The 25,640-nt window shown below is 40.6% G+C and overlaps 1 protein-coding gene across 5 annotated transcripts; it reads left to right on the forward strand.

Annotated features, from left to right (window-relative positions):
- The first annotated feature begins 19 nt into the window (after positions 1 to 19).
- Positions 20 to 25,540, forward strand: LOC133000251 (R3H domain-containing protein 2). 5 transcript variants are annotated; one of them, XM_061070135.1, is made up of 23 exons: positions 20 to 181; positions 1,518 to 1,559; positions 2,556 to 2,639; positions 2,824 to 2,947; positions 3,631 to 3,709; positions 4,463 to 4,522; positions 5,152 to 5,292; positions 6,136 to 6,244; positions 7,772 to 7,867; positions 8,351 to 8,400; positions 11,980 to 12,215; positions 13,399 to 13,565; positions 13,991 to 14,089; positions 14,926 to 15,219; positions 18,729 to 18,864; positions 19,834 to 19,991; positions 20,475 to 20,614; positions 21,000 to 21,097; positions 22,290 to 22,459; positions 22,699 to 22,843; positions 23,770 to 23,864; positions 24,180 to 24,264; positions 24,806 to 25,540. In XM_061070135.1, the coding sequence occupies exons 1-23, from the start codon at positions 23 to 25 to the stop codon at positions 25,168 to 25,170; spliced, it is 3,132 nt and encodes a 1,043-aa protein (XP_060926118.1). In that variant the 5' UTR covers positions 20 to 22; the 3' UTR covers positions 25,171 to 25,540. The 5 variants fall into 5 exon arrangements, with proteins under 5 accessions (XP_060926118.1, XP_060926120.1, XP_060926119.1 ...); XM_061070137.1 differs by having other exon boundaries at positions 13,441 to 13,565; XM_061070136.1 differs by having other exon boundaries at positions 8,369 to 8,400.
- Positions 25,541 to 25,640: the final 100 nt, after the last annotated feature.

Genomic DNA, 25,640 nt, shown 5'->3' on the forward strand with positions numbered 1-25,640 from the left:
CCCTCCCCCCTCCCCTAAGAAGATGTCGGTGAGCCCGACAACAGACATCGAGCAGGAGGGAGAGAGTGGGCTTCTCATCGAGCCCTGCAGTCGAGGCAAGACCTCCCCTCAACCACAGGGCACTAAGGAGGGGACAGGGGAGGGCCTGGAGCCCGAGGATAGCTCCTTACAGGATGCACAGGTGGCTATGGACATACTTATTTTCTTATTTACATAACGTCTTAGCTAGAAACTCTTTTAAGACTTATTTCTTTTTTTTTGCCAGATGATTATTTTCTGTGTTATTGATACTTTCACAACCTAAAATCTCGGGGTGTAACGGTACACAACAATCGCGGTTCAGTCCGTTCCTAGGTTTTGAGGTCACGGCTCGGTACGTTTTTGATACGGTACTGTAGAAACAAGGAACAGAAAACATAAAACTGGTTATCTATTGCTGCCTCTTTCTTACCTAAGTAACTTTTGCAAAAGGAAAATTACAACATATATATCGATTATGGTGCAGCACGTTGTAAATTAACTGTCCTTAAACTGCTATTGTACTGTTATTGTAATGTATTGTTAAATATGTGTTCTTTTTTTCCCTTCAATATAATTAACTACCACCACATTGTTTGCACAGAGGGTGGTTTTCCTGGTACTAACAATGTCTCCCCTGTGTAGAACAGGTTTATAAAGGGCAGGTGTGACTCGCTGGCTGAAATGCGGATGAGAGGGAACTTCGTAACCGGGCTCGATTACTTTCAGCGCGTGTTTGAACCCTGCGTTCTCAACAACAGAACGGTCGCATGTCCGCTGCTATAAAAACCCCTATGACGCTCGTTATTGCTTTGACACGGCCTGAATTATTTGCAAGCGGCAGCTTTAAAGGCGCTAGGAGCTGGGATTGCCCTGAACTCGTTTTTTTCTTTCCCAATGTTAGTGGGGCATCACTCTGGTAATGTCCTTTCAAACGAGTCAGCATGTTCAATCTGCCACCAGCTACAAATCCGCAGCAGTTGAGCAATGTCGGCTTTTGTACGATCAACTTGTCTTGTCTGTCGTCATTATAGTGATGAAGACGCTGAAGTGTTCCCACACAGACTTAAATTATGAGGGAGGGTCTTGAGGGTCACACTCCTGTTTGTCTGCGGAAGCTATGAACACGAGCCTACAGCACATTCGGTCCTTCGCTAATGTTGTACCTCTAATTAGTAATTACAATTTTTGGTTTGTATACATGTACCGTAACACCCCTTCTGAAATCAGTTTAATGAAAATGCATTCTTTAAAAACTTTAGCACAAAGCTTATTTTCACCTTTTTAAAGACTACTCTGTTTATTTATTTTCAAAGTTGTTCCATTACTTTCTGTTAAGATAATTAATATTGGCACATATTGGACAACATATGAACCAATATTTGTAAATCTGTGATGGGCTTATATCAGCCAGGCTCTAAACACAAAAGTAGAGAATTATCTGTATTTAATATGCACCTTATAATTAATATTACTGAAAGAACCACTATCTTTTGCAGAAACGAGGTTCTAACCATAGCCATGGCAGGAAAAGGCCCAAGGTAAATAAGTTGCATGTTTGTTTGGGTTTCCGTTTTGAAGGTAATCATCTTTGTGCAAGTAACCCATCTAACTTCCAATAATCCTGCTCCCCGAAATAACCCCCCTGGTGGTTTGTATGGTTATTTTTGACCTCTCATTATTAACGTTTTAATCCTCTCAACTAAAGTGGACTCCCCTCTGCTCATTGGCTTACAATCTTAACTCCCATGAGATGCTTTAATGTAGGCATGTCATGGTGATCTCACTGAGGCTGTTAAAGAGAAGAGCCGATGTCTTCTGACAACTGTGCAGATGGAAGAATTCCTCAAGTGACTGTATGAAAATCAGCAAATACAAACTGTACACACTATATTCTCTGAGCTCCACTTGTCCTGTTTTGAATCCAGATCTTCTGCGCACTGGTCTGAGTACATTCCTAGTCAGTCAACAATTTGGATATGCAATAATTTAAATATGCATTAAAGTGTTGCCATCAGCTTTGAACACATTTAAAGCAACTTTGCATTTAATAATGCAGTTGAAATTTGAAGCCAACTTGACTGTTATAACATAATTTGAAAACATAATAATACATACAAATGTCTGTCTTGAGCCTTGCCCATCTGTATGTACGTATAGTCTAAAAGACTGTAAAGTGGTTTCAGACTTTAGGACCCCCCCCTGTCCATCAATCCATCTGTCCATATACATGTAATCTATTTTCGTAAATGTAATTTATCTGTAATGGCTTGAGGGCATTTTTAGAAAATGTTCAATTCGGCATTTCGTATCGAAATCAAAGGCCATTCTGATATTTTAATGTTCCGCAAAAACTTTTTTCTGGCCAATATTAAATAAATATCAATATTTAAAAATCATAGTGCAGTCAGATTTATATCTTTTCACTTGCAACTTGCAATGTGAGCCTTTGGTGTCATATCTAAATGCTCAGTGAAGATGCCAAAACACGAAAAACAAGTCGCTTTTAAAATAATAAACTTGTGATTGTGTTTCAGTCTAATGCCAAACTGAAGCTGGTACGGAGTCTGGCAGTGTGTGAGGAGTCTGGTCCATTCTCCAATGATGGAACTCCAGAATCGGTACTGTTCCTGTTTCTGACTTCATCCCTTAACTTCTAACCTTAGTTCATTCACCGCAGTAAAACTAAGTAGTGTGTAAATGCAGTTTGTGTAGGATTAACAACACTCAATAGACTAAAAATAACAAAATTAAGATCCAAAATTGTACTGTACTTTGTCATAGCAGTTGAATGTGGTTTTCCAGGATATCATCCAGCTTCACATCAGCTGTCCATCAGACAAGGAGGAGGAGAAGTCATCAAAGGATGAATATGAAAATGATGAGAAGGAGAAGAAGGACAAGACTCCACGAAAGATGCTCTCACGTGGCAAGTTAAATTTTTGTTGTAGCCTGCTGTTGTGTTTTTAACCACACTTATGGTGCAATCTTACACAAGACCAGATAAAAAATTTGTATTTATTCCTTTTTTTTTTGTTAACCTCCCTAAAAAATACAATAAATGAACAACAGTCTCAGTTAAAACCTCCTGCACAAGAAAATTACAAAAGGTTTTGTCGTGGCACGACTGTTGTGTATAATGTCCATTGTTAATACCTAGAGGAACCAGACCAATATGTCAAGCTAATTTCTCTGGAAGATAATTGGAACCCCCCTCTTCTTTTTTTAATTACCTGCCTCACTCCCTCTCTCTGCAGAGGCATCATTAGACTCTAAGAGCAACAGAGATACAATGTCTAGCCCAACTGTCTAGTGTAGTGGAAAATACTGGAAAATGATCTCCTGAAGTGTGTGCTTGTGTGTGTATGTGTAAAAGAACAGAACAGCTAGCTGGCATCTCATCCACTTCTTATGTTTATCCTTCCCAAGCAACCTGGAATGTTTTTTGCTGCAGTGTTGAGGGGCAAAGCTATGCTTAGTAACAATCTGACTTTGCACTTTCTTTCTCACTTGCACTTTACAGAGGAGTCACCTGCTCTCTTTTCCCACTCAGTGTCTTGACCCTTTCTTCCTGCCTGCCTGCTTATTAACTTTGTTGTTCTCTCTTGTTAGACTCCAGTCAGGAATACACCGATTCCACGGGCATTGATGTTCACGAGTTTCTGGTCAACACACTGAAAAACAACCCCAGGTCTGATATACCACATGCATAGCTGTAAAAACAATAGCACATTAGGAAAGTGACAAACACTGGTGGTTTAATGTCTTTCACAAAATCACTTTTGCTCTAGCTGCTGCTGAGATGCATTAAACAGTTTATCACAAAGTTATGTAATTAAGTAGTACATTTTGTTGTCCCTTGATTAAGTTGCCTATAACGTTAAAAGATAAATGAAATGTCTACAAAATCTACAACATCTTTTTCACTGGCCTGCAGTCTGGTAACCTTTTAGTTTTATTGATTGCCGCGCATCTGACGAGGACATAACTGCCCTATTATGGAAACACCTAATTAATCAAAAAAAGCACCAGATAGTGCAGTGTTTAGGAGGAAACATTAACTCTGCGTCATTTTCAACATTACGTTTATCCAACTGTTATATATAATTGTATATTCCATTAGCAGTCAATAGGCGAGGACCCTTGAATTTTTCTGTGGTCTAATAATATTATATATAGGATTAAAAGATAAATCATTTGTGTAGTGTCTCATGTTCACATGAAAACAGGTTATTGTAAGAAGGTCAGATAAAAAGACAGTCAGAGTGAAAAGGATAGAAACTTTCCTCCATCATAATAGAAGTGATGCAACCATTATAAGAAGCATTTATTGCTTTATATTCCACCCTTTGATCTTTGGTTGGTATGCTCACAACACTCAAGTCACTGATCCGCCCCCTCTCTCTCTCTCTCTCTCTCTCTCTTTCCCCCTCTGGCCAAGCAGGGATCGAATGATGCTGCTCAAACTAGAACAAGATATCCTGGAGTTCATTAATGACGACAAGTAAGCCACGTTCTTCATAACCAGTAGCTTGTATTTAAAATTAGCTGCTCTAAATCCATCCCTTCATATTTATAGAATGCTTTGGTAATGAGATAAGTATGGCAACATGTAGTTGATATTATGGGGCAAGTTTAGGTTAGTATTTCACAGTCGGCCTCTGTGTTACCTTGTAACCAGAATAGTATTACTAGACTCAATGTTATAATTAGAAACTTGTCTGAAAGCAGTATATCATCCTCAGCACAATACATGTGTAAGTAGTTCCTTAAGTTTGACAAACTGCTTGTCATACACCTCAAAATTCTGAAAAAATAAAAATATCTTTTCTTATAATTATTGTGGGGGAACAAGACAACAGGAGATATTTTAGGGGTTGAAAAAATAAACTAGCCTCTTTTTACTGTTCTGGAAAATATCTAGAAAACTGTTTTGTATGTTAATGGTTCTTTATTCAAACAGCCATGAATTGTTCACAGAATCCCTTAAAATGCTGGTCCTTGTGTAAAGACAAGACGCACAATCCTCTCTTATATTACTTAAAGGGTTCGAAGAAATGAACACATGACGTTCATAACAGTGCAGTGTTTAGCATATGATACTAACAGCTTTGTCTTCGGTTTCCCCTGCAGTAACCAGTATAAGAAGTTTCCACAGATGACTTCTTATCACCGTATGCTGCTGCACCGTGTGGCTGCCTACTTCGGCATGGACCACAATGTGGATCAGACTGGCAAGGCTGTCATCATCAACAAGACGGGCAACACACGCATGTGAGTGACGCTCCTAAATGAAGTCCACACTTCAGCAGCTACAGCCATAAACCTTTGATAAACTGCTGTGGATTAATGCTTTCTAATCCTCATATACAACCTCCATGAAAAGAATGTACTGTAATTACTCAAACATTGAAGATACACAGTATTGTGTATAAATAGTTTTCTCCAGTCCAGATGTTACAATTCTAGTGGTAGTAATGTGTATTATAACTGATGTGAAAATGCAATTAAGGCAGCTATGTGAATAATATAAACAACACACAATAACAAACCCTCATAGATTTAACTTCACTAGAAACTCAGCATGCAACAGACGAACAGAATAATCCAGCAGCCATACAATGTGTTCATAAATCAATGTAAAATAATTATCAGTAAATAAAAAGCTGTTGTTCACAGAGCAACCAGCCTGTATAACAGTAAATGGTGTGTGTGTGCATGCATGCATACAAACAATGTTTCCTTGATGGGAATAAGTTACAGTGGAAAAGTAGTCGTAATAAATGCATGTTTCCAAATGCGTAAAATATTAAAAGTCATCAGTGTACTTAACAGCAGAGGCTAACCTCAGTCAGTGGCATTTACACAGTGGGTGTGTAGAAGTAACCTACAGCTTAAATTTGAAAAGTAATTTTTTTGAGAGAAGACAGAGAGTACTTGCGTTGTTAAGGCATTTACTGGTTTAGCAGAAGCCATGTCTACTGCTTTTAAACTCCATTTTAGCTGTAACGCTTTTTAACCTTATTTTTTTATCTAATGTAGTCAAAGGGTAATTTTTGTCTAGTTTGGTTTTATATTAAAAAACATGCTTTTGTTCTTAATTTCTTATTTCTACAGCCCTGAGCAAAGGTTCTCTGAACACATCAAGGATGAGCGTAATGTGGACTTTCAGAAGAAATTCATCCTGAAGAGAGATGATGCTAGCATGGACAAGGATGATAATCAGGTAGACTGCACTGGATACCATGTATTATTTTTTAACTATATCATATTTTCTATCAATTTTGTGTCTTTTTCATTGTTGGAGATGAAATTAATATTTATTTACTGCTGCTTAAAGTGGAAAAAAAAAGTGTGTGTCCCCGGTTATATCACCTAAAATATGAGAAGTTAAGTCAAACCCAATGAGCTTGAGTATTTTTTGTCTTTATTGCATACAACCCTGAAACATTCACACTGCTGGTGGGAGAAAAAGTGAATCCTGGGATTTCGTAACTGGGTAAAACCATTATTGGCAGCAAAAACCTTAAACAAGCATTTTCTGTAGTCACAGATTAGAACTCTACCAGGTTTTAGACAATTCTTCCTCACAGAACTACTTCAGCTTCCCCCTATTCTTCCAATGTCGAGTGTGAATTACTTCCTGGAGGTCATTCAGCAGCATCTCTACTGGATTAAAGTCTGGGCTGAAATTGGGCCACTTCAAAAGGTGGATTTCCGTGTTTGAAGTGATTCTTTAGTAGATTTACTTTGATGTTCAAAGTCATAGTCCTATTGCATCAGCCAACTTCGGCTGGTGGATAGCTACCTTGACATTATCCTGTGAGACAGGGGTGGGGAACCTCCGGCCTTCGGGGACCCATGAAGCAATCCAGCCACGATTCATAAATACCCCAAAAAACAAGTCAGAAGTCCAAAAACTCTAATGAAAGAAAAACATTTATAAAATAAAAATTGCATTAGATTATAGATTGACATGTCCTTCGGGTTAGTCTCTTCTGACTATATGCCTGTCAGGTCATGGTCAACTTATTATTGCTGATGAGTATTGTGGTGACTGTCAAGAAAAGAAAATGGGGAATGTCTCATTCCCCACGAGAAATGGACAAAAGATAGTTTTTATCATAAGAAAATGGAGAGCCAGTGTACCAACGTCTTTGAGATGTGCTGGGTGTGGTGGAAAAAGGCCAATTTCCATCAGTGTGTCATCTCTGTGGCCCATGATGAAAGAACAGACAAATACTGACCAACTAGCCATTTTAGTTCATGGGATAACTGCCAAGTTTGATATGAGAGAGTAATCACTGTCTTAACAAGCCATGCATGCTGTGGCAATGGAAAGGAGTAAGATACCTTCATGAAATTATTTTTACCCTTGACAATGTTTAACCTAACAGACCCAGACACCAGCAAATCAGCTCAAAATCATGATTTTTCCTTTCACCTACTTCACCTTCCTCCCTTTTTATTTGATACCTAGCACAATATGTTCTTCCAAAACAAATGAACCCTAGTTTCGTCAGTCCATGAAAAAGTTTAAAAGTGTGCAAACATAGGGCCTTCATCCCCGACTCAATCATCTTACCCACCTGTCTCCCAATCACGTTCTTACCCTGGTAACTTCCACCCCTGACAATGGTTAAGACTAATTTATACATAAATGGACAGCATTCAAAAGCGCTACGTTTACTTTTTACTTTCACTGTATTCAATTTTAACCTTTTTTTCATATAACTGTTTCCCCAAATGTTAGATCCGTGTGCCGCTGCAGGACGGGCGGCGTAGCAAGTCAATTGAAGAGCGAGAAGAGGAGTATCAGCGAGTACGGGACAGGATCTTTGCCCGAGAAGTAAGTTTTGAACCTGGGCAGAGTAACAAACACTGGCAAGAACAAATTAACTGTAAATATAAGTCAATTGCCTATAATTGCCTGTGTTCTCTTGTGTATGGAGAGGTCTGTCTGTCTTGATTAGAAAATAATCAAACTAATTGTTTAATGACTGGTGTAGTAATTGTACTTGGTTCCCATTGTTTTGTCCTTGTTAATTAACGTAGTCTTTACTTTTGATTCCTTATCAAACGTAGCAATGGCAAGAACAACCATTCCAGAAAAGTTTCAAAAAGTAAAACATCTTTCAACCACAAATTTTCCTTGTTAGTAATAGTCTTCCGGTCATATTTTAATCTTGCGATTCTCTGCCCCCATCCCCCGATTGGAAACCTCTAATCCTAAAATGCCCAATGTCAAACTTGTAAACTTCTGATAGGTTCACTTGCCAAAAATGTTGGTTTAAAGTGCTCCTGGTTGAATGAAGCATTTCATAATGTGCAGGTGTCCTATTTTTTACAGTCTTCTCAAAATGGATACATCAACGACAGCAGGTAAGATGATGCATCCTATTAGAGACTCTAGTGTTTCCACTACACAAGACTCCATCCTCTGCACCTATCCCCTTACAGCTACAGTTTCCTTGTTAGGTTTTAGATAGAAGAGGTGGAAGGCTACAGACACATAAACATAAAATGTTGACTCTGGCTACTTGAGTTTACAAATGTGTGGCAAAGTCACTTTGTGTAAAATTTGCTGAATTCCTAAAAGCAACATATTTATCGGAAAGCTTTTATTCTTATTTTCAAGAAAATGATCAGTATTCATATGCAAATGTTCTCTCTTATGCCAGATTTTTACATCTACATTAAAGAAATGGTTGCTTTAGGCTCAATCTGGCTATAAAGGACACATGGTCTTTGAGAAAGATTTTCAGGTGGTGGATTTTTTTCTTCCAGTTACCTCGCACAGCAGTAACAGCCAGCCTCCATCCCTCGGCACCCTTGCCATTAAGGTTGAAAGTTTAGTACACAATATGCTGAGAGAGAAAGAGGAAGCGTGGGCTTTTCAACAGACAGTTTCTGCCTAGTGTGCCTTTTCTATTTCTTTTTTTTTCTCAGGGGTAAAAGTTCTACACTACTGTGCCCACCTCTACCTCCCACCCTTCCTTAACTCACCCTCCCTTAAACCCTCTGCTGTTCTCCAATCCAGTCCTGTAACCCCAGCATTTTCTCCCAATGTTAACCCCAACAGACTTTCCACTGAGGGCTACTGCTCTAGCTCTCAAAAGAGGAGGCAGATCTTTAGGTATTGGGGTGCTGTTGACTTTGACTTGTGTGTTGCCATGCCCATTTCTGAGAGTGATTTGGTGATGATAGTGGTGACTTGTGGTGGTTTTTATATCTTTGCTTGGCGTAGTCGGCTGATTGATGGCTATTCCAGCTCTGCACCCTGGGGCTTCCCATAGTCCATGCATGGCTGCTTTGTGGTTTCACCGGGGACTGATTGACCTACTTACCCATCTACTGTCAACTACATTATTTATATAAAGTAACTGCATTGCTTTCACAGTAACCTGTTTGTTTTGTGGTTGACTTAGTCTTGTAGTTTTTGTTAACATGTCACCTGTTGCATAGTACCACAGAAATATTTGTCGGCAGAAGAACCTTGAAGTAGAAAAGAGACATTAATGACTGTGGTCGTCATGTTTACAAAAGTTAGTTGCATTTTTATGAATCTTCTTATAATTTTATCAATTAAGTGATCAATCATTTAGACTGTAAACATATTAGAAAAAATGAAAAGCCCATCCCAATCCATCCAGAATGGCAACTCTCGTTTATTCTTTCCTTTTTTTAAATAAAATCTCATAGACTTTGTGATTTTTTTTTCGTAAATAACAAAGAAAAATGGCCAATGATAAACATTTTTAGATGATACCACTATTGTTTTTTTCCCCTCTTCTCTAAATTAATTTAATATTGAATTACTAATATTAATCAGTTGTTTGATCAGACTGTACTGGAGTACAACAATATATCGAATTTGTTCCCTGCTACATTATCATTTAAATGTTTGCTGCTTGCAGATTTTTTTTATCAGAGGTTGACTTTTAATCTAAATTGGCATTAATGATGTATGTATATTTGTTTATGCTTATTTTAGTCTATTTGCATTTAAACTAAAACTTACCTTAATAACCCAAGCCCAGCATTACATTCATAGGTATATCAGGTGTTCACCTTTTACAGCATACATGCTGCTAAACAATGAACACTGTAAAATCACACAATTCTCTGAAATTAACCAAAACAAGAAGCTCTCAAGTGAAACAAGGGTTGATTCAGCATCTATTAAAAGCCTGACTTTGATGGAACCACATGTTAACAACAGCCTAGCTTCCCTGTTTCTCCTGTTTGTGCATGTGATTGGCAATGCAGTCATGAGGAGAGAGGGGAGATGAAACATCATGTGATGAACAGTTGAATCCCTCCTCTTCCTTCTACCCTCCATCCCGCTCTCATCTTTGTCTGCAGAGCGAAGCGAACAAGTGGGTTTCTGCCTGTACAGAGAATGGCAGAGAACCCAGCCTTCCTTAAAATAGGCTGTGCTGAGAGATGACTCAAAATAGATCCTCCATTAATTACAGTCTCTTTGAAATATTTATCAGCCACAGCCACTCACTATCGCTAGGGTTTTACAACCCTTACCACATCCCTGTTCTTGTCATGGAGATTCCCACAGTCAGCCGTACGTGTTTTGAATTCATTTTACCCTTGTTCTCTCTACACAGACAGACTCTGTTCATGTCCCTCTTCTAGTCCTGAGTGGATGAAAAAATGAAGTACTTACAGCTGCCTTGGTGTTTTTCCCCTCTGCTGTCTCTAGGGCAGAGTTGTGGGTCTGTCTAGATCAAATTGAATACCTGAAATACTTTAATTAGCACAGCTGACCTATTTGTATTGATTTCCATCTTTATTTGAATTTGTTATATTCAAGCACATGCACTCTAAGACACCTTCAAGTGGATTCATAATATTCTAAATGCTGACATTTCAATGGCAGACCCAACCATCCACTTGTGATGGAGGGGTTTCCCCCACAGTGGTGGTTACGCTTACAGTGTGATCATTGGTTTTCTTGGCAGCTACCCTTATCCAGGGTGACAGCATCACAACAAAGAGTGTGTATACAGCAATATAGTTTAAAGACTCATGGTGGTGAACCAGTGGTAGCAAGTGGTTATTTTGTAGATAGTGTGTGTGAGTCTGAGTGTTGATGTACATCTCTTCTTAATGTCTGGGTGTTTGTGTACATCTGATATTAATTTACAGGTGTGTGTGTGTGTGTCTTGTACATCATTCCTTGTCTTAAATACAATATGTGCATGTGTTACTGTTTATCTGTATTCAACATGTACTCGTTTGTATGCAAGTGCTCATTCTGGATCTCCCTTCACGTGATTGTTGTCTTCAGTCCTCTGTGCGTTGAACTCATGGAAGTTTGTCTCATCTGGTGTCACTGTAAGACCCTCTTACACCTCAGTGTGGCATCTTTCCTCCCTGCATGTGTGTTTTTCTTTGTGGATGGGTTTGTTTGTTTGTGTGTGTGTGAATGCGTGTGTGGTTGTATGTTAAAGATTTGAACACAATATTGTATGGTGGTTTGTTGCCTGACTTTTGTAACGTGGTTTCATGAAACTAGACAATATGCATCTGTGTTGAATGCCCCACCCTACAGCCCGTGGAACTTTGTGTTTCCTTTACTTGTTGATGACCCTCTTTCGCTCTTCTGCTTCTTCCCCCCCTTTATCCCTCTCTGTCTAACTGTCTTTTTTGGTTCCGCCCCAACCTACATTCCTTTCTCCTTCTGTGTGCACATCCTCCCTGCTACTGATATATTTCTCTTCCTACCTTTACACATTTTTCTTTTTCTCCACCTCTGACTTCTTATTTTTCAACTCTTCTCTCTGTAATTCTCGCACATCTCTCACCTATCTCCTAACTCTCTTCACTTCAACACTCCAATTATCTCACCTTTCTTTTTCTTTTTCTTCCCTTTTCCTGCATCTACCCATTTTACCCCCCATCATTTCATCTATTTGTCTCTCTCCCTCCTCTGTCTTCTCTCAGAGGGAATCGTGAGAGCTCCAGCCGGGCATCTAGCAGTCGTCAAAGCAGCACAGACAGTGACATGAAATGCCTGGAGCCACGGCCCTGGAGCAGCACTGACTCAGACAGCTCCAACCGCACCCTCCGGCCACCCGTCACTAAGGCCAGCAGCTTCTCCGGCATATCCATCCTCACCAGAGGGGATAGCCTCGGCAGCAACAAAGGCTCACAGGGAAGCTGCAAAGGCTCACGATCTGGTGAGGACTGTCGAGACGAGTTGAGGAAGAAGGGGAAATGTCTAAATCTCTGTAATGAATGTCATTGAGCCTAGTGTTAGCTTTTACCCTCTGAACAGATTCTTCATGTTAATATGCAGAATCTGTTTCTAGTTTGACTAATCAGGTTCGAGCAGGATTTGTTCGACCACCGGAAATAAAAGATCTGCTTGGAGAGGAAAATAATCACCTTAACCGAAGTGCATCAGCTATTTCCTTTAAATCTGTCTGCATTCATCTGCAGATTGCTGTTAGTAGTCAATGCCAGATGGACCTAGAACACTGGCAAAAAGTATTGTTGTTTGGGTTTTGTGTGGATAAAGATTTAACTTGTGTGATAAAAGAAACTGGTCGGAATGTAAACGGTGTACGACCAAACGGAGGACAGAGCCTTGGCCTAGATATCGCTGTCTACACCCAAAGGCTATTTCGTCTTTAGAGCAGAGCCAATAATCACATAGATTGAGTGTCAGGTAACTTGTTACTGAGACAAACATTTTTACCATTCATACCCTCCAAGAAAAGAAGAATCTAAATAGAACATTTGACGAGCTTTATTGTCAGTCAAATACTCACACTTTCCTCTGCCAGGCTCTCAGAAGTGCCCAGAATTATTTTCTCAAGCTGTTCGATTTCTTTCCGTCTTAATGGAATGCTGTGAAACTGGTAACTCTTGGGTGCATGACATGATGAGAGAGTTCTTGTATTTTCTGCTGAAGAGATATTCAGAGTCACTTTTGTCTTTGTCACTCATTAGTAATTTATTTCCACTCTGGCAGCAAAATACATTGAGGTTTAATACAACCTCAAATATTATGCAACCCCAACTTTTTCATATTTCACATAGAAATGGAAAAATGTTATATTTAACTTATTTAACATTTCCTGCAAGTTATAACAATCAGGATCATTGGTATCTATTATTAACATGTGGCCCAACACATTTAAACAAGAGACAGACTTTTCGTCTGCTGGGATTTTAGTTTGAGTTTGCCCTCTAGTGGTCTGTTATACATAAGATCGAGAATACAGGGATACTTGCATGCACATAAATTATTAAAATAGTTTTTATGGGGAGGGGTTTTAGGTTCATCATTTTGCCCAGCGCAGACATTAATGCCACAATTATATTCTGTATCCATCATATTTTTTCTTGCATCACTAGGCCTGTCCCTAGTCAGTCCTGATGTGTGTCCCCCACCCGCAGCCTCCCAGTCCAGTCGTAGCCTGCTTCCCTGCCCATCACAACAGCCACAGCCCCAGGTCCAGCCTCAGACTGCCCTGCTGCCCACCCCACAGCAACACCCCATGGGAAACCACATGATCGCTCAGGTAATTACCTCCACTAGCTGTTTTTAGCCCAGTGATATTAGGGTTAGGGTTAAAATATGTTAAAATGTAGATGATGTGTTGACTTACGTGGTGTCAGTTCAACAGACTTCTTGGTCCTCTGACCACATTCATCCTTTAATAGTTGTTAAATTAAGACTTAAATTATTGCCGAAAGCGGAGTATTCTAGATTTTATATTCATTATTTTACTGCTTTTATTTAATAGTCAGACTCTACATTTTATTTCCATTACTGTCCATCTGTTCATTAACAACTTTTCCTCTGTGTTCTAACCCACACCTTTCCTTCCTTTCCACCGTCTACATTTCTCTTTATTCCCTTCTTTCCTTCTACTCCTTCTTGCTGGCTTGCTCATTTCTCTTTATACCTTTTTAATTCCCTTCCTCTTCCTGGTGGCATGCACAGGCGGTGGCATCTCTGCAGCCCTCTCAGCCCGTCTCCTACTCCAGCCCTTCCTGCCCCCAGGTTCTCCTGCCAGTTTCTCCTCCCCAGCAGTACACAATGGTACTGACACCTTGTAGCTTCATCTCTTTGTATTAATTCAGTTAAACTCTGCATTACTGACACTGTCACACTTAACTAATGCTGTATTCTGCTAAAGACCCTTGCACTCGTCTCACCTGGCTCTTTGCATTCCAACCAATCCAGTATTACTTCCTGTCTGCCTGCAGGCTAAGAGACTAAAGTCAGAGCAAGAAAGCCTTTTGTTCATATTCAGGACCATAATGATTGTCAATATTTGCATGTATCTTATTCCATAAAAAAAACTTGTATAACTTCTTTTGTTCTACTGAATTTGTGATGCTAACCAGTGGCCAGCCCGTCTTGTCACTTTCCGATAGTGAGTCATTGTAGTGTCCAGTCTGCCCTGAAGTATCACAGATTAGAGGGCGTATTAAAACCTCTTTTCTTTTAAGCACATTGATGGCTAAAGCTCTTGGCAATCAATCCCCACCAGCATGAGAGCACATTCTGTGGCAGAGAAGACTTAAAATTGCACATTAAGTGTCGCAGTCTATCGCTAAATTGTGAAATTCTTACACTAATCCATAAAATAATGGATTTTTATCCTAATCAGCCAAACAACCATTTTCTGACATCAGCGGTGTTAGTATAGAACCAAACTTTACAGGAACTCTCAAATATGTTGGGGAATGTTCTACCTTTCTGTGCCCACGGTCGAATGTAAAGAAAAAAAAACCCATCTCATGTCTCTGTTGTTAATGTTCTATGCAAGTAATCACTCTTGATCATTCAGCCCTCAGTTACACCTTAGAGTTACTTATATAGAGCCACCAACTGGAAATGACCACTAATGACATAGTTCCCATTCCTCCCAGGGAGAAGAGCTGGCGCCCCAGTTCACCCAGATGACGCTGAGTCGGCAGGGGTCCAGTGAGAACCCTGAGCCTCAAACTATGTATCAGGCTGCTCCCACGGTGCTGTCCCAGCACCCCCCTCCACAGACCGGCTACATCATGGCAACCACAGGCCAGCCAATGCAGCCTCCGTCTGGGTACCAGCCTGCAACTGGACACCCTCATCCTCCACCTCCACCACCCCCCCCATCGCAGTCTGTAATGCAGGCTCCACCGCCCCCACAAGGCTACATGCAGCCCCCTCCACCGCAACAGGTACCGTTCTCAGGCATCCGATGTAGGTTAAAATTAATTTCTCTAATATTTTTCAGTATGCTAAGTTATATAACAGATCTCCTAGAAATTGATACCAGGAAAATCTGTAATACAATTCTTGGACCTCGACATCTGGTATTTGCTTGTGTAGCAAATGTGTTCGATTTAGATAATACAGTTTCTATCTCCAGCTGTGTCACAGGTACTCGCTGTCGGGGTCTCCTCTTTATTAAATCTTATGCTTATTTTAAGAGAAGCCTATGTCTGTTTCTATTTCATTGTAATTCAAAAAGACATTGCCTGGAACAAACCATGTAACTTGGGTCTAATTACAGGAAATGTTGAAATTTACATGAAGAAACTGATCCACTTGAACCCCAAAAATGTATGAGTCATTTTTTAATTGAATGTACTTGTCAGTGGGATTTTCATTTACAGCTGACCTGACAATCTTAAGGACTGGGTTACACCATTTAATCACAATAACTCAAAAGTGTGCTAAAGAGCAACCGTCGACTAGTATCGGGAATCTCCAGGAATCATTCGGGTGAAAATGATGGCCCTGTAAAATAACATGTTAAATTATCCACAACTGATGCCACTGATATCATGAATTAAGGATTTACATTTCTTGGAAATTGGAATCACTCAGACAGATCGAGGCTTGATATTCCTATGTTGTGATGTGATGAAGCAGCAGGATTCAGCCAGTGGCAGAGTTTGGTCCTCGCACTCCCAGCGCTGTGCGTCACCTTCACACGCCTGGTCTCAGTCATCCAGCCTGTCACATTCTTCCGATTGCAGAGGCGGTGACAATAATGAGTTCCCTCACTCTCTGTCACTCACGCACTTCCTTCTCTCCCTTAGGCCTTTGCTTAAATCCATAAAGGAGTTATTATAATTCATCTAAGGAGAGAGAACTAAATTGACCTGGCCATTAAACACCCCATGGGAGACACTCTGTGCTATAATGTAGCTCTGTGGGTAAGCTGTAATAGTCTGGTCTGTTTAGTAGAGTTTTTTTAATAGCTGAAGTCACTCTTTTTTTATTGGTAATGGTGGTGTGTCAATGTGAAAGGAATCTGGGGTCTATAATATGTCATTAAAGCATCAATTAGAGCATTTAAATTACAAGTGAAATGCACAGTAGCAAGACCAGACAGGGACTTTCATGGTGGATCCAAGGGATAATTGAGGCCATAGGCGTCGTTAGGTCTGGGCGTCCGGGGCTGCAGGCACAGTTGTTTTATGAAAAGCCCTGGTCATTCTAGTCATACATGAAACCATTGAACATACTATTATAAGTAGCTTCTGGTTCCAGTGTGTATAATGCAAGCATGTGATTTGCTTCACATAACTTGGCACATGTACATTTTGTGTGTGTATGAGAGAGACAGAGAGCATGCCAGCTACTTATTTTATTGTTGACATCCGGTGGAACCCACTGAGGTCAGATGTGAAGGCTGTGGATATAAGGAAAAATAGAGAGGATGAAGGCAGCCGAGCCCAGGTGAGGTTAGAGGAGGTGGAGGAAGGTTATCTCCTGTTGCCGTAGCAGCAGATGAGTCAGGACGTGAGAACAAGCTTAGGGTGGGGAAGAGGAGAGCTCTTCAGCTTGCTAACCTTGCTCAGTGGTTCTCCAGCCTTCTCAGCACAAGACACATTCTATTTATCAAACCAGTATATTCCATGAACAGCTTTATATATTATAATAGTTATTATATTTATTTGAGTAATGAATAAGGCTGATTCCAATGCACACCAGTGAGTCGTAGAAGAGACACAGTTTGAAGGGATACAAGAAAGAGAGAGATACAACTTGAAAGAGCAACAGAAGCAGAGAGGCAAAGGGATGGGGCTGTAAGATGTTAAAGAAATGTTATGCACAGAAATTACAAATTACACAGAAATAAGAAATGTTTATAATCTAATCGTCATATCAAAAAATTTAGATTTAATTATATGCTGGTTGCCATATCATGAGTTTATCCAGTTTTCTTGAGCAGGACAGGAGAGAAAGAGAGAGCAGAGGTAAAGAAGAAGAGGAGCTCATTGACGGACAGAACAGACACAGAGTTTACTGTTTGTTGCAGTTCAAAAGGAGCCCTTTTCACAGAATTGCAGCAGAAGTTAGGGGTTGGTTGGTTTTCTGAATGCATTGACAACATGCCGTCTACCATATGACTGCTTCATCAACAAGGCTCTTATTTCTTCTTTGTATTTTCCTCCTGCTGCTGAAAATATATCTACTGAAGTCAATTTTTTTTCTGGTTAATGCTCAGGCCCCAATGTTTCATGAACCTAACAGCGCCACAGAATGTAGGTTCACTGAAGTCAAATGCGCATTTTAAAGTACCCAATAATTGCAGTGCTTCTATGTGCCCCTTACCTAGTGTAATTTTACACTTTTGAGATGTAAAGATACCATTCTCTATGCTTTTATTTTTGTAGTTCATTGTGACCTGTATAGACAGTGGATTTTTGGTCCTTTTTGGTCCTACACACTTTTTACATTATCCTCACTCTTAGATCTACATACCTAACAGTACAGGCTGGGAAAGGATATGTGCTCTGCGTTGGTCAATGTGTGGGTTGTCCACAGTGTAACAGGATTGGAGATATTGACACCGCTACAGCCGCTGAGATGGGCTGAATGTTGTCATGTATGCAAATGAAGGTGGAGGCAGAACATATCGATCTTCTTCACAATCACCTTATTCAGTTTGTCTGTTTGATGTCGTGTTTTGGAAATTCTTTGCGCTGCATTCAGTCGTGTTGTGTAAGACACAACACAATTTGTTCCAACTACAATACTGAACACTTGTGCCTCTAACTGCTGTTAAATATATTTTATGTAATGCTCTCGTCTGTGTGTATTGCTGTTGAATACTGATAAGGAAGCATATAGTTATTGTAGGCATTGTTTTAACACTGCAATAATATTTAATGTCCACAATGAATCACAATTACTATAGAAAAGATGTGGCTCAGGGTGATGAACCCCCAGCTTAATGTTTGGTCTGATGGTACAATACTTAACTGATTTTTTTCAGTCTCATTTTACTTTTGTTGTCATTTTTGATCACTGCCTCAGTCATTAAAAAAGCTCTAAGAAATTACGGGAGAACCTGTAAACCAGCATCAGACAAAGCTACTGACTAGCTGCTGAATATGTGCTCCGCATTTAGTTGCTGCAGAGCCAGATATTTAGCACAGGAGTTAGAAGTGACCAACCAATATTATGTTCATGTTGCATTTTCAGTTGTTTTTAACTCCGTCGACCAAAGAATGGAAAGAAAATAGAAGGTTTCATGACGAATCCATAATATTGAGGTCTCAAATTATTTTTTGCGCTGTTTTTTTGCACAAACTTGCAATCTGTCCCGTCGTTGCTTTTTAAAGACTGAACAGTTATCAACATTTTCAGAGTGTAATTGATCCCACATGGTTATCTACGTCTGTGCGATTCACCTTTTTTAAACTGTTATTTTTGTGTTGCTTCTCTTCAGATACAGGTGTCATACTATCCTCCTGGTCAGTATCCCAGCTCAGGCCAGCAGTACCGTGTGCCCCAGCCCATGTCTCACCAGGTGTCTTATCCTGCCCAGCGCACACAACCTATGCCTCAGCCCACACAGCAGTCAGGTCAGTGCAATATACTGTGTTTTACATATGTTCAAATCATCAGTCATAAACTATAGCTATAAAGTTGTATGGATACATTGGTTGTATTGGATTTCCACTGATACACAGTGTCAATGTTTCCTCTACATTGTTTTAAAATTAAATTCAAAATTTGATGGTGTCAGTAAAAGAAGAAACCAGCTGAATCATACTCTTTTTGAAGTCTACTAGTTGAAAGGTTGATTCTAATGAAACCTTGGTCTTGCATTCTTCTGCCAAGTCAAATATGCCCTGCCCAAAATAGATATCTTTTCTTTTTTTCCTGGTAAAACCTTGACAGATTTATCCGACAGACTTTCAGTCAGGCTATGTGGAGGTTTGCTGTTTGTTTATACAGTAGGTGACAGGTAGACATTTGTTGACAACCCAAATGGACTCTGCCTCCCAGTGGATCTGCCAACACCACATGGATCATGCACATTGCGTCAGTGGGACCTTGCATCAATTCAATGTTGCTGCCACTGTGTTTTTAATGATGATTTATGCTTAAAAACATGAACAGAGTGAAATAAGCCACTTCTGAATTGAAATAATGAACTCTCTTCCAACATAATGGATGTGTAGCCTGTTGGGGTGCTGAGTATCTATACAAATAATTCTATATTCCATTATCATTCATTTTTAAAATGCTATTATGGAAAAAGTGGTATTGTGTGTACCATATTTACTAAAAGCAAAGCTCACCCAGATTAGTTTTTTCTTTGTCTTCCAGTTCCAGCCCTAATTTGGTCCTTTGGGCAAGGATTAGCCCTCTCACAATAAGTGGAGTCGATTCTTCTTCTCTCCTGCTGTACATACATTTTCCCCTCAAAGGCAAAAGCTCAGCAGCTGTTTTCTCTGCTAAATCCAATCTATCCTCTTTGTATACTCTACTCCGTTTTCAGCATTCATCCTAAATCTTCTTCTCCTCTTTTTGTCTGTTGTCATCAGGTATCCAGACGATGATGCCCAGCCAGCAGCCAAGCTACCAGAGCATGATGGGTGTGCAGCAGCCCCAAAACCCTGGTCTGCTCAATTCCCAGAGGGCAGGAATGGGAGGACAAATGCAAAGCATTATGGTCCAGTACCCACAGATGCCATCATATCAGGTGTGGATGATTTAAGTCCCACATAGGGTTTAACTTGTAATGTTGGAAATACTTCTCAAAAACCTGCAAACTTTTCTGTGACCTTTATCCGATGGGCTGAAAATGTCAGCCCCACAGCTGTTAATACAAACAAGAAGATTGTTACCAGGTTCAACAGCTCCATCTGGTGCACATTTACATCATAATTTTATATTAGAGTCAGACAAAGTTAACTGACCTAAAAAATGTGTTGCTTTGATAATTTATCTTCATAATTTGTTACTTTCTTACAGTAGTAATATCTGGTGGGGGAAAAGTCAATAATTTTTCCAAATAATATTCCAGAACAGAAACTGTACATGCCCACAAGCGGCTACTGGTGTCGACCAAATTAAATCAGAAAATGACATCATCATGACACTAATGTTAATCCCTCTTTGATTCTTGTCTCCAAACCCCCAATTACAATCTGTTTTCTCCTTTGACCCTTTACCATTAACCCAGGTGCCTGTGGGAAATGAAAATCAGCAGGTGGTGCAGCAGCAGTACCAGCAGCAGGTGATGGTACCAGTCAGCCAGTCTGTGCAGGGGCCCATGCCTGTCTACTACAGTGTTATCACACCCACACAGCAGAATAGCACAAGGTATATACCAATATGTCATATTTGTACTAAAGAGTTGTGAACAGTATTGAAATATTTTAAAATATATCGAGCCTTCTCTGGAAAAGCGTTGCATGCAGTTAAAGTAGAAGTCATGGTAAAGTTGTACTGGAGCCTTCCCTCATAAGGATTTTGTTTTTTTGTTCTGTTATTATCTTTATGAGCCAGCAGTGAAGCTTGAACATTGGTATTTTGTTTCATTCATTCAAAAGGAATCAGCTAAATTCTGTATAGAAGCTCAGAGCTCATATTGTCATATTCTTACTATTGACGGCTGAACATTGACACTTCAGACAATTCAGGTTTTGGTTTATTAAGATATCTCTGTAATTGTTTTCTCCACCTTTTGTGTGTGTCTGTCCTGAAGCCCGTCTGTGGGTTATCTGCAGCCCAGCAATGAACAGTATCAAATCACACAGTCACCATCCCCCTGCAACCCCCAGCAGTTGCAGCAGCAATATTCAGGTGAGGCCAACAGTACTGTCAAGTGGTCGTGGCATGATGACCTTTATGTAACTCAGTTGTCATTTTCAAGTATTTACTCTGTCAAAACAAATGCCTCTTGTATTTATCATATAATGGATTATCTTATGTCTTATAATGTTCTTTAAAACTCAAGGTTAAGACCACTGCACACATGTTGTTGCTTTTTACAGATGTGGGAAATGGACAGTATGTAGCATTGTTGTTGTCTTATCGAGCGCTTTACACTACGAGACACATTCTTCCATTTGTACGCAAATGAATACAGCAGTAATATATGTTGCATTTTTTTGTCGGGGACAATTCGAGGTTCAGTATCTTGCCCGAGGGCACTTTGACATGCAGACTGGAGGAGCTGTTGTTAATACCCAGAAACCCTATATAACTTATAGTAGAATCAGGTGAAGGGTTTTTAGGCTGAAGTTCACACAGACGCACACGTTTCACTTGTCAAATATTTAAACTAATGTCCTTGAAAGGGTTGCGTGTCAAGTTCTTTCATTTGGCCTTAAGTAAATAGATCGAATTGACCATCACATCATCCCTTCAAACACTGCTGCGCTATTTATTTAGGTGCATGAGGTTCTTTAAAGAGTAATTTGATTAGTCAGTTACTCGGCCCAGCAATAAATAAGACCTGTCTGTCATTTATCTTAAAATGTATGATTCAGTCTCTTGTTTTCCAACTGTCTCCTTCCCTCACGCTTAAGCAACATATTTCAGCTTAGGGTCTTGAATTTTACATGATGTTGTCAGCAGCTTATTTTACTTGGCGAGAATAATGAATGTATTTCGTCCTCTAGCTTCTAAAAGCTTTTTTACTGTCAGGCAAATGAGATGGTAATCTTCTACCAGGAAATTTATTACCATGGTTCTTTACATTACAGGTTGTCTGTAAATCGTTCAAGTATCTGTTCTTAAAGAGTTTGGAATTTGAATTTATAGTTCAGCTGTAGAACCCATAATACTCACCACTGTGATTGATCTTTTATACTTCTAAAATATTTTGTCTTTGAAAACAAAAAAGAAAAGTGAGGCCCAGAGCTTAACTTGGTGAAACTGAAGCTTTTTTTTGGCTCAGGCCGATCAGTTTTGTTAAAAGTCCATAGACACTGAAAATAGAATAAACCACCTGATTAGTTGCATGTCTGTCTCTCTCTCTCTGCTTCTTCAGGAGTTCCCCCTCCTGGGCCTGGGGTGATGGTCATGCAGCTCAGCGTCCCCAATGGACCACAGCCTTCCCAGAATCCTCCACTGGTTCAGTGGAACCCATGCAAGTACTACAGCATAGAGCAGAGACCCAGCAAGCCAGGAGAGCTCTACAAGCCTGACAACACTCCACAGGTGCACATTTGGAAAATGCTATGAATTCCCACTGCAAACCCATACATCTTTAAATTAATTTATGCATTCATTGTTTGCCAATCCACCCCCTAGTGGCCATCTGTAATGATGCTTATTTGAAGTCTGCAGGTTGGAGTAAAGTTATTTAGAGCTGAAAAGGTTATTGTTCGTTCAGGAACACGTTGCTCAAGTGTCTCTGTTTTTTATGTTGTGTTTTCTTTTTTTCTCTTCGTCTCCAGGCCAGTTCCCAGCTGACAAGTCCCCTGGCCTCCCCCACTCAGTCGCCCACCCCATCTCCCTCTGGCAGTGTCAGCAGCGTCTGTCCAGGCCTTGGACCATTACCCCTCATTTCCCAGTTTCCCCGGCCAGGAGGACCAGCCCAAGGTAAAGTTGAGAAAAGTGAAGGTTCAAATACATGTATGCCGAAACATTATACACAGATACAACAATGTGTCTGTAAAAACCCTGCCTCAAACATTTCTGCAGATACAGAGACCAAGAATGAGGAAAGTGCATGTAAATACTTAAATGCATCATTGATCATGGGGATCATCTCACCTACAGACAAGTGACAAAGTGAGGTCAAAAATAGCATAAGCAAAAAAAATGTCACTGTTTGGTCTGATTTTCAGGTTGTGGAACCAGGGCTGGGTTTGTCTCATTGAAATCAATCTTCATTTTATGGTCCGCTATGAATTCCAGAGATATATCTTTTAATACAGATTCATGAGAGAAGGATTTGTTCTAATAAACCATCCGAGTGTTTTTTTTTTAAACTCCTGCTCTTTCATCCCTTGAACCTTGTCAGGTGACTTTTGGCCTTAAGCCACTCTAACATCGTATCATCTTACCACAGCCGGCTCACGTGACGGGCACCACGCATCCCGCTCAAACCCGTGGCTCCCACACATGGCTTCCCCTCGTCCCTGTCCTCTCACCTATATTTACATTCTGAACCACAATACCCGATCAATACACAGTCTATCTTTGTTTAGGCAGAGATTCCTGTAAATCCCACAATGCTCTTCTTAGAAACTCAGGAATGGTAAAATATTATAGCAGTTAGCTGCATTCCACCAATTTCTAGTGATTCTTTGCTTGTTCTGTCTTTGAACTAAGATTAAGATACACTCCTAAGTTGTGTGGAAATATAATCATAATCTTAAGAAATCTTTGTCAAGTAAACAAATTCTCAAATAATCCATCATCTGTGACTGTGTGTGTTTAATGTATTCAGCCACATAACAGTGTTATTGCTGCCCTCTTCACCTCAGGACTGATTTGAACTTGTTTTGATTTACATGTTTTAGGAGATGGGCGCTACTCTCTGTTGGGGCAGCCTCTCCAGTACAGCCTTTGTCCGCCTGGCCTCATACATGGCCCGTCCTCCTACAGCTCCCATCAGGTCAGTGCTGACAGGCCTTTGTACTGGAGCCTAACTGAAAGGTTGTGATATCAACTGTTCCCGATATTTAAAATAATAATAACAGGCATTCATTTTATGTTTGATAATGGTAATGATAATGTTTGATTATGCTTCTATTGACAAGGTGTTTCAAGTACATGTTGCTTTTATGGTATTTTGTTACTGTCGTTGTCTGCAGTTACCAAATGCTGTGTTACCAGAGGATTCCACTGGTTGCTTATATCCCCATCTAGTGTCTTGTTCTGTTACTGCATCATAACTGAAAGGCCTCACAATAACTGTCACTGTGTTCAGGGCCAAGGAGTAATGAAACACGGGTCACGAGGAAAAAAACAACCACTCAAATCTCTATCAACAGATCTCGGCACCACTGATGTTGGTGAGTTAATGTTGCACAATCACAGATCAGCATATTCTCCTCAAGAAACCTAATGAGGTTTCTTCACAGGTGTTGTTGTAAACTCTCACACATGGTGTTGTTCAGGTGTATGTTTGAGTCTGTACCGGGGGACGTACCTCCTGGCTCGTCTGGATCCCTTTGATTCAGCCTTAGTTTTTGTGTATGTGTGCGGTTTTCCTCACAAATTCCTCCATCTGGTGTGGATGCCTTAAAGTAAACATTGGGTCGTTGTGAGTAAACTGACTTTTGCTTGTAGCACTGCATTCAGATGCTGCTCAACAGCCTTTGTAAATACGGCAAATTAGATTTCCTTTCGCAGCCTCCTGCTGGCGCCGGGGGGGGGGCTGCGCACACCGTAATACCCCTCAGCGCAAAAAGTGTTTAGCTGAAACAGATGAGCCGCCACACTGAGCATGTCTCTGAAAACAGGTGCCTCCAGTCTCTAAAGACGCAGCTCCGTGCAGTCGTGCCTGCCAACATCTAATGTCTCTCACTGACTCTCCGCTTCTCCTCTGTCCAGTGGTGAGTCGAGTGCTCGAGGTCACGGACCTGCCGGAGGGGATTTCACGCCCAGAGGCCGAAAAGCTCTTCAACCAGCTGTCAATGTGCGGTGCCAAGATCCAGTGGCTGAAGGAGCCCCAGGGCGGCCGCGGAGGAGCGGGGGGGTGCGGCCCGTGTCCCGGCGCGGGGCCGTCCAGCCGGGGGGGGAAGTGCGACGGCCACGACCCAGCTCACCTCTACACAGTAGTGGCAGTGTTTCCCAGCACCATGGCCGCCCAGAGTGCTTCCTTCAAACTCAACAACAGCGGAGCCAGCCTCTTCAAGCTGAGGGCCGCCAAAAAGAACTATGACCTGCGCGTGCTGGAGAGAGCCAGTTCTCAGTGAAGGAAAACCAGAGCGGGAGGAGAGAAGGAAAGTGACAAGAGACAGAAAGAGAGAGAGAGACTCTTGGTGGATTGGTGGAGAAGGAAGGTGGACTGAGGGGGACTGCTCTAGGTGTACAATTCAAAAACGAGAAAAGAAAAAAAAAAACTTGAGTTAAACTTATAAAAGGGAAGAAGGTGTGAATCAGGAGGTGGCTGGTGATCGGTTGCAAATATGATTTTGTCGTTTGTTTTTATTCATTGTTTTTGTGTTGTATTTATATAGCGGAAGAGCACACAAGACACGTGAGCATGTGTTTCACTGTTGCCGTGGAATGTGTGCTGCCATTATACAATAACATGCAATGACACACACACACACACACACACACACACACACACACACACACACACACACACACACACACACACACACACACACACACACACACACACACACACACACACACACACACACATCCCAGGAGACAG

The sequence above is a fragment of the Limanda limanda genome, chromosome 4 (assembly GCF_963576545.1).
Source record: "Limanda limanda chromosome 4, fLimLim1.1, whole genome shotgun sequence".
Taxonomy (NCBI): Eukaryota; Metazoa; Chordata; class Actinopteri; order Pleuronectiformes; family Pleuronectidae; genus Limanda; species Limanda limanda.

What these genes read in the sequence shown, in the direction of transcription:
- LOC133000251 (XM_061070135.1), top strand. Translation starts at nt 23, where the DNA reads ATGTCGGTGAGCCCGACAACAGACATCGAGCAGGAGGGAGAGAGTGGG. An exon ending in CTCCCCAGCAGTACACAATG is followed by an intron (nt 14,090 to 14,925) that starts GTACTGACACCT and finishes CATTCCTCCCAG; the next exon opens with GGAGAAGAGCTGGCGCCCCA. An exon ending in AGCCCCCTCCACCGCAACAG is followed by an intron (nt 15,220 to 18,728) that starts GTACCGTTCTCA and finishes GCTTCTCTTCAG; the next exon opens with ATACAGGTGTCATACTATCC.